General features: G+C 39.3%; 2 protein-coding genes across 2 annotated transcripts in view; one reads left to right on the plus strand and one right to left on the minus strand.

Moving 5' to 3' along the window:
- rplp0 (ribosomal protein, large, P0) overlaps nucleotides 1–15,000 on the minus strand; it is a 230,359-nt gene that overhangs the window by 89,745 nt on the left and 125,614 nt on the right. The gene's annotated exons all lie outside the window — the stretch shown is intronic.
- cd8a (CD8a molecule) overlaps nucleotides 7,073–15,000 on the plus strand; it is a 14,523-nt gene continuing 6,595 nt past the window's right edge. Inside the window, exons 1-2 of the mRNA XM_055161008.1 lie at nucleotides 7,073–7,121; nucleotides 7,529–7,552. Coding sequence (XP_055016983.1) covers nucleotides 7,073–7,121; nucleotides 7,529–7,552 — 73 coding nt within the window. The remainder of the gene's footprint in view (nucleotides 7,122–7,528; nucleotides 7,553–15,000) is intronic.

Below are 15,000 nucleotides of genomic sequence, written 5' to 3' on the forward strand. Positions count from 1 at the left end.
CCACACGTGCAGACAGAACACAGAGGTGTGTGAGCTCAGAGACCAGTGAGAAACCTCAGAGCTCCAGGGTGAAGTGTGTCCAGAGTCACAGACTCTGAGCAGAAACATTCATATAAACCACATCACCACAGTCCAACAGCCACATAAATGTGGCTTCTACAAGTCTCTTCCGAGCCTCAAATGAAAGACAGGACCTAATCCTAAAGAAGAAGCCTAATTTCACTCTCAGTTTTGGAGTTAATTGCTGTAAGTGAAACGTGAATGAAAGTGAACTGTCAATCCAAAGACCTAGATACTTGTACTTGTCCACTTTCTCAATTTGAGCACCTTGTAAAGTAGAGATTCGAGGAAGATCTGAGTGTTTTGACATTTGAAAATAGCATTGATTTTGTTTAAGGTAAGATTTATCATTGTTCATGGAGAAGAGACTAAACTCCAGTCTGAGTCTGACCTGCACCGTCCTGACAAACAGAACCTGACACTGCCACAGCTCTGAGTCTGCAGCCTCCTCCTCCTGCTCATGTTCACGTCTTGACCTGTCCTGTCAGGAAGTTCAGGAGCCGGTCCCTCCTCCTGCTCCTCACAGAATAGGCGAGTTCCATTGTTGACAAAAGCGCGCGTTGCATGCTGGGAATTATTTTGGTTGGCGGCAAGAAACACTAATTGAACCTGACGGACGGAGCGAGAAAGCACGTAAAGGGTATTGATCCCGGTTATTTATCCAGTCTAACGGCAGAGGACCCAAGACCATTTGACCAGAAATTGGTCATAAACATCGACGGACGACAAATCACCCTTTTCAACCCCGACAGAACCTGGACCAAACCAAAAACTGCATTCAGACTGCAGCCTGAAGTGACCCAAATCTGATTTTTTGTCTCTGTGTTCCTGTATCTGATCTTTTAATGTCAGTCTGAACCACACAGATCTGATGTTTTCACATGTGACCAGGACACTTGGATCTGTGCTCCTGAAACTGATCCATATCTGATCTTTAACATGTGACTTGAGTGTGAACAGTCAGGTCACATTCATCCACCTACACGTCATCAACAAGACACAAACGTCACTTTCTGCACTGGAATGTAGAGAAAACTGTTCATTGATCCATGTGACTGAAGTGAAGCACATTCTCCACTCAACACAAAACACACCACCAACAACCGTTTTCCTTCTTCCTGCTTCTATTTGTGCATCTGATAATGCAGCAGCAATTACCATTATCGGGGAGAAATACACAAGGTTACACACTGTGTTTGACGCTACCGTGTTTCTGCCTCCGACCAGAATATTTCCCAGCAGCAACGCGGGCTTTTAATAACAGTGAGTGTGTTTACATGCACATCAATAACCCGGTTATGATCAGGTTTTTTGAGTATCTCCCGTTTCTTCATGGTGCATGTAAACACAGTAACCCGGTTTCAGTGTCCCGGTTATTAGAAACCGAGTTACTGCAGCTGGTTTATTTTGATAGTAACCGGGATACTGTGGACATGTAAACGCAGTACCCTGGTTACTGCAAGATAAAGTTGAGTCGCATGTGTCCAAAAGACACTTTCCAGCCTTTCACCACAACAGCAGCGACAGAAATAAATTGACCAACATAAATAAAGTGACCAAACGAGTGAAATGAGTGTAAAATAAAGAGCTGATCTAAACCTGCACATGTACAATCTGCACTCGTGTGACGCTGAAAAACTAAAACATGAACTATCTCCTGTACAACACACACACAGAACAAACTCACCATCATCAGCACCTCTTCTGTCACAAAAACAACTCACATAATCCACAGAGTCGTGTCATTTAGTCCAAAAGAAACTGAACCACATCAGCGGCACAAGGAGCAGCTGTTTTTATCACCGCTAACAGTTTATGCTAATTAGCGACACGGTCTTAAGTTTTGTTTCTGTAAAACGTAAACAAATGTGATCAGAGCTGAATGATCTGATCAAACCTGCTGATGTGGATCTACAGTGGTTCTGGTTTATATGTTTTAGAAGATTTGAATGAAGAATCTGTTGGTTTGATGTGTGCAGTGGATTGTGGGAGATCTCGTAGCTCCTTAGCTTCTTATGCTAAAGGAGCTCACGGTTTGTATTTTTCCTGGTTTATGAAATTGATTTAAGTTCATTTTTGTGCTTTTGCATTTGTAAGATTATGTCAAGAAACCGGGACACTCCATTTGATCATGTACACGCAGATATGAGTGTCCCGGTTTCTCAGTGCTCATGTAAACACAGTAACACGAACACTGACAGAACCTGGATACTGTCCAGGCCCAGGCCCGGGTCCAGGTCCAGGCCCGGTCCAGGCCCGGGTCCAGGCCCGGGTCCAGGTCCAAGTCCAGGTCCAAGTCCAGGTCCAAGTCTGTAAAAGGTCTTTCCTGAGGCTGCGTCCAGGGAGGCAGACACAGGCAGGACAGCAGGGGGCCAGAGGAGTCTGTACGGAGAGAATAGAAACAGAAACAGAGAAACAGAAACAGAGAAAAAGAAACAGAGAAGCAAAGAAACAGAGAAGCAAAGAAAAAGAAAGAGAGAAACAGAGAAACAGAGAAAAAGAAACAGAGAAACAGAAACAGAGAAAAAGAAACAGAGAATTAAAGCCACAAGCGGCGTCGAACGGCCCTCGCCCGCCGCGCCCACGAACACCGCACCCGCGAACGCCGTGCCCGCAAACACTGCGCCCCACCAAAACCATATCCTAAACGCCGTGCCTGCAAACTCCATGCCTACAAAAACGGAGAAATTACATAGTGTGCCTTTAAATGTTCTTTGCGCCCCTGCTGGCCAAACTTGAAAAGTGCCCATGTCAGTAATATATGTTTTTGCTTCTAGTCATTAACAGAATTGAATTCCCAAATTTTGTACAAATTTTATAATGTTGACATTTCATGTCTATGGTAGGGGGCGCTATAGTGTTTATTTTTCATTTGTTTTATAGTGTATTATATTCAGGCTGAGATCACACATTAGTGTTTCAAATTTCAGTTCAATCGGACTAAGCATGTGCGTGTAATATATTATTTTATATTTTTAGGTGGAATATTTGCGCCCCTGCTGGTCAACAGTCAAAAATTCCCCATGTCCATAATGTACTTTTTTACTCGTAATCATGCATAGAATTTATTTCCCAAATTTGGTGCAGATCCGATAATGTTGATGTTTCATGTCTATGGTAGGGGGCGCTATAGTGTTTTTTCATATGTTTTATAGTGTATTATATTCAGACTGAGATCACACATTAGTGTTTCAAATTTCAGCACGATCGGACTAAGTCTGTGCGAACAGGAGCAAATAATGTCACCTTGAAATTAGGCCGCACGTAAACCGTGACAGTTATCAAAAAAAATCAGCTAACTTTAGATGTTCCACTTGTCTAGATGATGTACGGTGATTTTCAGCCCTGTGGGTGAAGCGCCTTCAGAGGAGTTCGTTCAAACGTAACGTCAACGAAAATGCGGACTCAAAATTCAATCCAAGATGGCCGCCTTCTGGTTTGTCAGGAGGCCATAATAATATTTTTTCTTTGTCTTCACATGACAAATGTGTGCACCAAATTTCGTGGCTCTACGACAAAGTTGACCGAGACGTCTCCCATAGACCCAAAATTTTTGAATTTTCCAGGTGGCGCTGTGTCGCCATTTTTTTATGCCTGTGCACGAAACCTATATTTTATCGAATTTTTCTCCACTTCTGAAATTTGAGGCAAGTTTGGTTTTTGAACGTGTTTAGGGGGTCAAATTAGGGTTTAAAGAGCAGAATAATAATAATAATAATAATAATAATAATAATAATAATAATAATAATAATAATAATAATAATAATAATAATTCGAGCAAAAACAATATATCTGAAAACATTAGAACAACATATTATACATTTTTTGAAAGCTCTCGACCTTCCCCACGTCACCGTGGGGTCATTGGTGAGCAGTGTTGGGAGTAACGCTTTATAAAAGTAACGAATTACAATAACGCAGTAATGTTCGACATTACAGGGGAAAAAATTGTAATATTTTACTCGGTACAAATGTGAGTAACGCGCGTTACAATGTTGTTTTTTTAACCTGGATCGAAGTGGTGGGTTTGTCTTCATACAAATTCGCTAAAATCACCTCGATATCAGCAGCGGTGAAACACCGGAGATGCTCCTCATAGACCTTCAGGTAACCGCGGGCGAAAGGACTGACAAAGAACTCCACGCTGTTTAGACCTGGTTTAGACCTGGTTTAGACCTGGGTCAGTTTTGGTTTAGATCTGGTTTAGACCTGGGTCAGTTTTGGTTTAGATCTGGTTTAGATCTGGTTTAGACCTGGGTCAGTTCTGGTTTAGACCTGGTTTACACTCGTCCCTCCCTCTATCACAGTTCACTTTTCACGGTCTCGCTGTTTCGCAGATTTTTATTTTTTTATTTATTTTTATTTTTTTGTGCAGTTTTGATGCCTTTTGTTTTTAGTGTATGAACACGTGTTGTGTTCCTCCTGCTGCGTCCTGATTGGCTGAGGGACTCCTGTCTCCTGTACAGTACAGAATGTGTTCAGCTGCCAAATTTAAATACATGTTCAGTCTGTATCAGTGTGATTCTGAAGTGTTGTACGGTTGCAAGTTTTCTCCCCGACAAAACCCACAACGTCGACGAAACGTTCTGCACCGACAAAGGCTCCTGCACTCACACCCAAAAGACAGAGGAAGATGTAACCATCACACAAAAAGTTGGACTTCTGGACACGCTGAAGGAAGGTAGAAGTTACGCAGCTGTAACAGAGTCTTGCACCGGGTCTTGTACCTGCAAATAGTTGCTGAAATCAGGACCTGGAGCCCGAGCAGCAGAGAGTCCATAAAGAACGATCAGGTGACAGACGCTCTTACCTCCGTGAGGTGCGGAGCAGAGCCGCTCCTTTCTCCTGCGTCACCTTCAAGACCGACCAACAGTGAGTCCTGTTTTAGTCCTAGTTCACTTCTGGTTTAGTCCTGGTTTAGTCCTGGTTCAGTCCATATACAGCGCAAAAGTTATTTTGGTGAGAGTAACTTAAAGTAATGCAATAGTAATGTAATGTCTTACATTTTAAATGCAGTAATATTGTAATGTAATGAATTACTTTGAAATGACAGTAATAAGTAATAAATAAATAACACATTACAGTTTCAAAATAACTTGCCCAACAGTGTTGGTGAGTGACGGGTGCGTCTGGACCATCTCGTGGAGGTCACCCATCGCCTTCCATTGACTTCCATTCATTTTAGCAGTAGTAAATATGGCTCAGGCCTTGGGTGTGGGTTACTGGGATACTGCTGTTCGTGCCGGGGGCGACCGTGGACATAGTTGCATGTCGTCTTGTCGCATTCGGACATGCGCACGTCGCTCCCCATTCGCTCCGAGTAGCAGAAGCAATAGGCCCTACGCCCTGTCGGGGCTCGGGCCTAAAAATAAACAGAGAAGCAGAGAAACAGAAACAGAGAAGCAGAGAAACAGAAACAGAGAAGCAGAGGGAGGGAGAGATGGAGACAGGAGATAGAGATGACAGACGAGTGTGTGCTTGAAATAAAACCACACGCAGAGCAGATGGGGGCACACACTCCTCGGTTGCTGCAGAAACAGACCACAGACACACATGCACAGACCCCCACACGGAGACTGGGTCAGCGCAGACGACGCTTTGACTCTTCACGGGGTTTGTGTTTTTCCTTCACACGACGAGAATTTCACACAAAACTTTCAGAGAATTTACATTTATTTTAAATAAATACAGCTCAGTAAAAAAAAGACTAAACCAGGACTAAACCAGGATTAAACCAGGATTTAACCAGGATTAAAACAGGATTAAAACAGGACTAAACCAGGATTAAAACAGGACTAAGAATTTATGACAAAACTTTCATAAAACTTTCACAAACCCAGAGGAGTTTCAGGAAAAACTGCAGTTTCAAATTTAAATTATTATTTTTTTAATTGTTTTATTATTTCTGTCAACATTTTATTTCCAAAAAAAGTATTGTCATTTTATTTATTTATTAATTTATTTATAATAAATTAATTTTAAATATAAATAATGCTAAATCCTCAGGACTTTTGAGAACACACACACACACACACACACACACACATCCCTCCATGTTCTTCTTCTTCTCTGGGGTCGGGTCTCGGGGGTTTCAGTCTGAACAGAGACTCCCAGACTTCCTTCACCCCAGACACTTCCTCCAGCTCCTCCAGTGGGACCTGAGGTGTTCCCCAGGGCCTCCTCCAGGTGGGACATGAACACCTCCACACACACACAAATACACAATTACACACACACAATTACACAAACACAAATACACACACACAAAAACACACACATAAACACACAAAAATACACAATTACACACACACAAACACAAATACACACACACAAAAACACACACATAAACACACAAAAATACACAATTACACACACACACAAACACACACACACAATTACACAAACACAATTACACAAACACAAATACACACACACAAAAACACACACATAAACACACAAAAATACACAATTACACACACACAATTACACAAACACAAATACACACACACAAAAACACACACATAAACACACAAAAATACACAATTACACACACACAATTACACAAACACAAATACACACACACAAAAACACACACACACACAATTACACAAATGCACACACACAAACACACACATAAACACACAAAATACACACACAAATACACATACATAAACACAACACACACATTTGACTGAAACGATCCAGATGATTCTAGTGAAGGTGTGTGGAGTTTAAAAACACAGCGGAGCACTTCCTGTATCACCACCTGATGACATCACGAGGTGGAACAGATAAACAGCTCAGTACAGTGACGATGTGAGACCCTGGGGGGGGGGGGCTCCAGGGGGCTGCAGGGCCCAGATGCACCGCTCTGATTGGCCGGGGGGCTGCAGGGCTCAGATGCACCGCTCTGATTGGCCGGGGGGCTGCAGGGGGCGGGGCTCGTGGGTCTCTGGAGCCAAAACTTCATCAGAGTTTGAGTTTTATAAGAAACAGAAAAAACGGACAAGAAATGAAGCTCAAAGTGATTTTTATGTTTGGAATACTTCTGCTGGGACCAGGTGAGGACTAAACCAGGACTAAACCAGGACTAAACCAGGACTAAACCAAGACTAAACCAGCACAAAACCAGGTCTAAACCAGGTCTAAACCAGGACTAAACCAGGACTAAACCAAGACTAAACCAGCACAAAACCAGGTCTAAACCAGGACTAAACCAGGACTAAACCAGGTCTAAAACCAGGTCTAAACCAGGTCTAAACCAGGTCTAAACCAGGACTAAACCAGGACTAAACCAGGTCTAAACCAGGTCTAAACCAGGTCTAAACCAGGACTAAACCAGGTCTAAAACCAGGACTAAACCAGGACTAAACCAGGTCTAAACCAGGACTAAACCAGGTCAAACCAGGACTAAACCAGTGTAATTTCATGTTGGTACTGGATTTCTTGTTGCCTGATCCGGGATCAGATGGAAGGGCATCTGGCACAAACTGTAAGTATCCAAACTGAAACAACATTTAAAACAGAAACGTGGAAAGAGCACGTTTCAATTTCTACAATTGTTGTCGACAAATTACATGCAAAAACTTTGTGGATTTCTTTTAGTATTTGAATAAACCACATCTGACTGAAAATTTGCCTGAAAATTTAAACTTCATCTAATTTTTTAGAGTTAAAACTTGAATAAATCAGAAATGGAATTAGATCTTCTTTTTTTTTTTTTTTTTAAATCCTTCTGTACGTTTCAACAAAATTGTCAAGTTTCTGACTGACCAAAAAACAAAAAAAAATTAAAAAAATAAAATAAAAAGTAGTTCTAGTGTAGTGTCTCACTTTAATATTTAAAAATACTTAATTTAAAAATAAATAAATAAAAATGTGATAAAATTATATTTCCTAATTCTAAAAGCGGCGTCTCTCTCCGGCGTTCGGGTTTAAACATCGAAAACAAATCTGGAATAAAAACAGATTCAGCTCTAAATGATAATGTTATTTTCACTTTTTTCGAATTTGAGCAAAATGATAAAAACAAAATAAATCTGAATCTGAACAAAGTCTCACAAACAGAAAAAAATACTAAAAACATATATATATATATATATATATATATATATATATATATATATATATATAAACATAACAGTGTAAAAATATAAAAAACAATAGAAAAATAGAAAGACATAAAGATATAAAATATATATAAAAACATAATATAAAAATAAAATTAAAACAGAAAAAAAATATAAAAAGCATAACAGAAAAATAGAAAAAGAGAAAATGTAAAAGTATAAAAACATAAAAATAGAAATATAATGTTTTAGTTCTCTTTTCAGTTTTGTTGTGTTTTTCTTTTCTTTTCTTTTTTTACATTTATTTTGCGGTTTTACATTTGAACAACCGTGTAATTTTTTTACTGAGGGAAAATTGTAGCCATAACGTGGAACATTCCAGATGAAAAACAAAACAAAAAAACATCTCCAATGAGACGAACGTTTGACGAAACCTCAGCCAGAAAAGTTACACAGTGCAGCTTTAACGTGAATGCTGGGAATCTGACCTTTTTTTTTTTAATGAATCTTTTTCTTTCAAATTTTTTCACATTTTTGCACTGATTAACTCTGAATAGAAACTCCACACACATGTTTTATATTATTATTATTATTATTATTTATTTTATTTATTTATTGATTTACTTATTTATAATTTTTTATAATCTTTTTTTTTTTTTTTTTTTTTTTTTTTTGCCTCAGGACTAATCTCTAAAATAATAAATTGTTGTGAATTGTTTTAGTGAATAGAGTCTGACCTAAAACATGAACTTTAAACTCAGTGAAAGTAAAAAAATAAATAAAAAGAATAAATAAAGTCCTGACAACACACATCGCAAAAAAACTCGGCAAAAATTTAAAATCTAAACACTTAAATCTCAAAAAAATTATTTCAAAGTCGTGAAATGATGCGTCCATGCAGCGAGATCATTTTACTGGACAAATTCTCTGAAAATAAACGACTCTAGACGAGAATTAATTCAGTTCAGAATGAGTGAGTCGATCATAAATCTGAAAACTGATGGAATCACCTGACAGAGGTGAGAGTTTGAAAATCTTGGCCAGATCAGAGAAATTTGCAGTGCATCCAAAACTATTTTTCTGTGGAGGAAACAGAACTTTGAGCAAATTTGGACACATTTTTAAACTGTTTTGTATTTTTGAATTTTGAATATTCCATAAATGTATTTTCATTTCATTTATTTCTTTGTTTGAGCCAGGTACAACAACATTCAAAAACAATAACAAAAATAGTGATATATACATGACATATTTGGGACCTGGTGCTCAAAAGGAGAAAGATGAATTTTAAAAAACTTATGGAGTCCTGCCCCAATTGTTTTACATAATCACGTGGTTCACTTTTTTTTTTTTTTTTTTTTTAATCACCTTTGGAGTGCTTACCTGTCATTTGCAAAAAAAAATAAATAAATAAATAAATAAATTATATATATATATATATATATATATATATATATATATATATATATATATATATATATATATATATATATACTTACATATATACAAAACATATCCACATATACTTACATATGCAAGTACACACACTTGTACACACATATGTACATACATACATACATACATACATATACACATCATAAATATCCAGTACATATACTCGATATAAATGTTTACACACATATGTATAACAACATATACACACATGCAGAAACATATTTCCATTTGTAGTCGTACAAACTAATAATAATGTTAATGTAGGCACAAAGTTTATCGTTTATAAAATAAACAGTAATGAGAATGAAAAATGTAAGGATTTTTTTGTTTTCGTTTATGGTCGTACAAACTAATAGTATTACTGATGAAGGCACAAAAGTTTATCGTTTATGATTGTACAAAACAAACAGTAATAAGAATCAAACATTTTAAGAATTTTTGTTTTCATTTATGGTTGTACAAGCAACAATAGTAATAAAGAAGGCACAACGTTTAGCGTTTATTTTATTATACATGATCAACATTTAGTGCAGCAGCAGTTTTATTTTTACGTTTTTTCTTAATCGCTTTGGCATTTTTATCTGCTGAACATTTTCATTTGCAAAAACGCTCACATGAAATCCTAAACAGGTGACGGTTTTCCCAAACAAAACGTAACGGGTCGATCAGCTCCCAAAGCGAGTTTTCCCTTTAGAGCTCTTACACTTTGATGGTGTGTTTCTCTTTTTAGTGCGCGGCTCGGACGTTTCAGTCGTGTCCTCGGGGGCCACAGAGGAGCACGTTCAGCGTCTCACTCTGGGGTTCACACTCACACATAGGAATTTTGGAAACGCTGCACTTTTTTGTCTAAACCCATCGGTAAAACGGCGAAGCGCTCGGCGTCCCCGATTTTCACCTTTTTCACCTACTCTCCACCGACGACCCAGGTAGCGCCACAATTTACACTGTCCCGCATTACACAGTACAAATTTACAAAGTTGATTTTCAGTATTTGATCCAAAATACTGAAGCTGAAGAAAATAAAAAAAAATGTTGGAATAGAAAATACATCAACTTTACTTTTGTCCCGTAAAATATAATGTGTAAAAAAAAAAAAGAAAAAAAATCAAACAGATCTGTGTGTATCTGACAGTATGTAGTGCGCACATGTACTCTGTGTGTGTACTCTGTGGTGTGTACATGTTCTCTGTAGTGTGTACGTGTGCTCAGTGTGTGTACTCTGTAGTGTGTACGTGTGCTCAGTGTGTGTACTCTGTAGTGTGTACGTGTACTCTGTGTGTGTACTCTGTGGTGTGTACGTGTTCTCTGTAGTGTGTACTCTGTAGTGTGTACGTGTTCTGTGTGTGTACTCTGTAGTGTGTACTCTGTAGTGTGTACTCTGTAGTGTGTACTCTGTAGTGAGTACTCTGTAGTGTGTACATGTACTCTGTAGTGTGTACTCTGTAGTGTGTATGTGTAGTGTGTACTCTGTAGTGTAGTGTGTACTCGTGTGTACTCTGTAGTGTGTACTCTGTAGTGTGTACATGTTCTCTGTAGTGTGTACTCTGTGTGTGTGTATGTGTATCTGTGTGTGTGTACTCTGTAGTGTGTACTCTGTAGTGTGTATGTACTGTAGTGTGTACTCTGTAGTGTGTACTGTACTCTGTAGTGTGTACTCTGTAGTGTGTACATGTACTCTGTAGTGTGTACTCTGTAGTGTGTACATGTACTCTGTAGTGTGTACTCTGTAGTGTGTCCATGTACTCTGTAGTGTGTACTCTGTAGTGTGTACATGTACTCTGTAGTGTGTTCTCTGTAGTGTGTACTCTGTAGTGTGTACATGTACTCTGTAGTGTGTACTCTGTAGTGTGTACATGTACTCTGTAGTGTGTACTCTGTAGTGTGTACGTGTTCTGTGTGTGTACTCTGTAGTGTGTACATATTCTCTGTAGTGTGTACTCTGTAGTGTGTACTCTGTAGTGTGTACATGTTCTCTGCGATGTGTACTCTGTAGTGTGTACTCTGTAGTGTGTTCTCTGTAGTGTGTACATGTACTCTGTAGTGTGTACTCTGTAGTGTGTACATGTACTCTGTAGTGTGTACTCTGTAGTGTGTACTTGTACTCTGTAGTGTGTACTCTGTAGTGTGTACTCTGTAGTGTGTACATGTACTCTGTAGTGTGTACTCTGTAGTGTGTACTCTGTGTGTGTACTCTGTAGTGTGTACTGTAGTGTGTACTCTGTAGTGTGTACTCTGTAGTGTGTACTCTGTAGTGTGTACTCTGTAGTGTGTACTCTGTAGTGTGTACTCTGTAGTGTGTACTCTGTAGTGTGTACTCTGTAGTGTGTACTCTGTAGTGTGTACTCTGTAGTGTGTACTCTCTAGTGTGTACTCTGTAGTGTGTACATGTTCTCTGTAGTGTGTACTCTGTAGTGTGTACTCTGTAGTGTGTACTCTGTAGTGTGTACATGTACTCTGTAGTGTGTACTCTGTAGTGTGTACTCTGTAGTGTGTACTCTGTAGTATGTACTCTGTAGTGTGTACTCTGTAGTGTGTATGTGTGTGTACTCTGTAGTGTGTACTCTGTAGTGTGTACATGTACTCTGTAGTGTGTACTCTGTAGTGTGTACTCTGTAGTGTGTACTCTGTAGTGTGTACATGTACTCTGTAGTGTGTCTCTGTGTGTGTACTCTGTAGTGTGTACATGTTCTCTGTAGTGTGTACTCTGTAGTGTGTACTCTGTAGTGTGTACTCTGTAGTGTGTACTGTAGTGTGTACTCTGTAGTGTACATGTACTCTTGTGTGTACTCTGTAGTGTGTACTCTGTAGTGTGTACTGTACTGTGTGTACTCTGTAGTGTGTACTCTGTAGTGTGTAGTGTGTACTCTGTAGTGTGTACTCTGTAGTCTGTAGTGTGTACTCCTGTAGTGTGTACTCTGTAGTGTGTACTCTGTAGTGTGTACTCTGTAGTGTGTACATGTATTCCATCGTAATTTACACCCTCCTGAACTGCGTCTTCAGTTTCCTCTGTTTAAAAAAATATACTGTAAACTATGAAAAAAAAAAGTAAGTAAAAATGTGAGGTTCAGGAAACAGAATAGTTTAAATGAGACGCAACAGAATCTCGGTTTGTGAAGCTGAAGTTTCAAATCTTCACATTTGAGTTTTTGGAGCTGATTTCGCAAAAAAGGAAAAAAAAAAAAAAAAAAAAAAAAAAAAAGTTTTTGAAATCTAAACAAAAACAAACTGGAGACGATTTTGACACAAACTGATGCAACCCAAATGTCACAGGTGTTTAAAATGGAACGTGTTTGGAAAGTTTTGAGTTTGAGGGTTTGATTCTGCCCATCACATCATCTGCTGTTGTGCTCTTACGCAATACACTCCCATCTTTCAGTCTTATTTTGAAATGTCCTTTTGCTCTTTGACTTTCGACCTTTGCTCTTTTCAATCGGTGATCGTGACCTTATGTTTCTGTACTGATGGAAACGTGTCGTGTGGGAGGACGGGTGACGTGGGCTTGTGGGCGGAGCCTCGTACAGACTCGTACTCGTCAGAACAGTGGGCCTCAATCATGAAGATTTGTACTTAAGTCCTTCTCACGAACATTTTTGTCAATCACTGAATTTTTACTTAACTGAAAATGTTCTTCTGGAAGAACAAATCCGACGAACAGTTAGGAGCTATTTCACTAAACCAGGACTAAACCAGGACTAAACCAGGACTAAACCAGGTCTAAACCAGGACTAAACCAGGACTAAACCAGGACTAAACCAGGACTAAACCAGGACTAAACCAGGTCCTAAACAGGACTAAACAGGACTAAACCAGGACTAAAACCAGGACTAAACCAGGTCTAAACCAGGTCTAAACAAGAACTAAACCAGGACTAAACCAGGACTAAACAGGACTAAAAAACCAGGACTAAAACACTAACCAGAACAGGACTAAACCAGGTCTAAACCCAGGACTAAACCAGGACTAAACCAGGACTAAACCAGGACTAAACAAGGACTAAACCAGGTCTAAAACAGAACTAAACCAGGACCTAAACCAGGACTAAACCAGGACTAAACCAGGACTAAACCAGGTCTAAACCAGGACTAAACCAGGACTAAACCAGGACTAAACCAGGACTAAACCAGGACTAAACAGGACTAAACCAGGACTAAACCAGGACTAAACCAGGACTAAACCAGGTCTAAACAGGTCTAAACCAGGACTAAACCAGACTAAACCAGGACTAAACCAGGAACTAAACCAGGACTAAACCAGGTCTAAAACCAGGACTAAACCAGGACTAAACCAAACTAAACCAGGTCTAAACCAAGACTAAACCAGGACTAAAACCAGGTCTAAACAAGACTAAACCAGGACTAAACCAGGACTAAACCAGGACTAAACCAGGACTAAACCAGGTCTAAACAAGAACTAAATCAGGACTAAACCAGGACTAAACCAGGTCTAAACCAGGTCTAAACCAGGACTAAACCAGGACTAAACCAGGTCTAAACAAGAACTAAACCAGGACTAAACCAGGTCTAAACCAGGACTAAACCAGGACTAAACCAGGACTAAACCAGGACTAAACCAGGTCTAAACCAGAACTAAACCAGGACTAAACCAGGTCTAAACCAGGACTAAAACAGGACTGAACCAGGACTAAACCAGGTCTAAACAAGAACTAAACCAGGACTAAACCAGGTCTAAACCAGGACTAAACCAGGACTGAACCAGGACTAAACCAGGACTAAACAAGGACTAAACCAGGTCTAAACAAGAACTAAACCAGGACTAAACCAAGACTAAACCAGGTCTAAACAAGGACTAAACCAGGTCTAAACAAGAACTAAACCAGGACTAAACAAGAACTAAACCAGGACTAAACCAGGACTAAACAAGGACTAAACCGGGACTAAACCAAGACTAAACCAGGTCTAAACAAGGACTAAACCAGGTCTAAACAAGAACTAAACCAGGACTAAACCAGGACTAAACAAGAACTAAACCAGGTCTAAACCAGGACTAAACAAGGATTAAACCAGGTCTAAACAAGAACTAAACCAGGACTAAACCTGGACTAAACCAGGTCTAAACAAGAACTAAACCAGGACTAAACCAGGTCTAAACCAGGACTAAACCAGGACTGAATCAGGACTAAACCAGGACTAAACCAGGTCTAAACAAGAACTAAACCAGGACTAAACCAGGTCTAAACCAGGACTAAACCAGAACTAAACCAGGTCTAAACAAGAACTAAACCAGGACTAAACCAGGTCTAAACCAGGACTGAACCAGGACTAAACCAGGACTAAACCAGGTCTGAACCAGGACTAAACCAGGACTAAACCAGGTCTAAACAAGAACTAAACCAGGACTAAACCAGGTCTAAACCAGGACTAAACCAGGACTAAACCAGGTCTAAACAAGAACTAAA

Source organism: Boleophthalmus pectinirostris, unplaced genomic scaffold, assembly GCF_026225935.1.
Source record: "Boleophthalmus pectinirostris isolate CB_2022bp ecotype Guang Dong unplaced genomic scaffold, ASM2622593v1 HiC_scaffold_3, whole genome shotgun sequence".
In the NCBI taxonomy this organism is placed as follows: domain Eukaryota; kingdom Metazoa; phylum Chordata; class Actinopteri; order Gobiiformes; family Gobiidae; genus Boleophthalmus; species Boleophthalmus pectinirostris.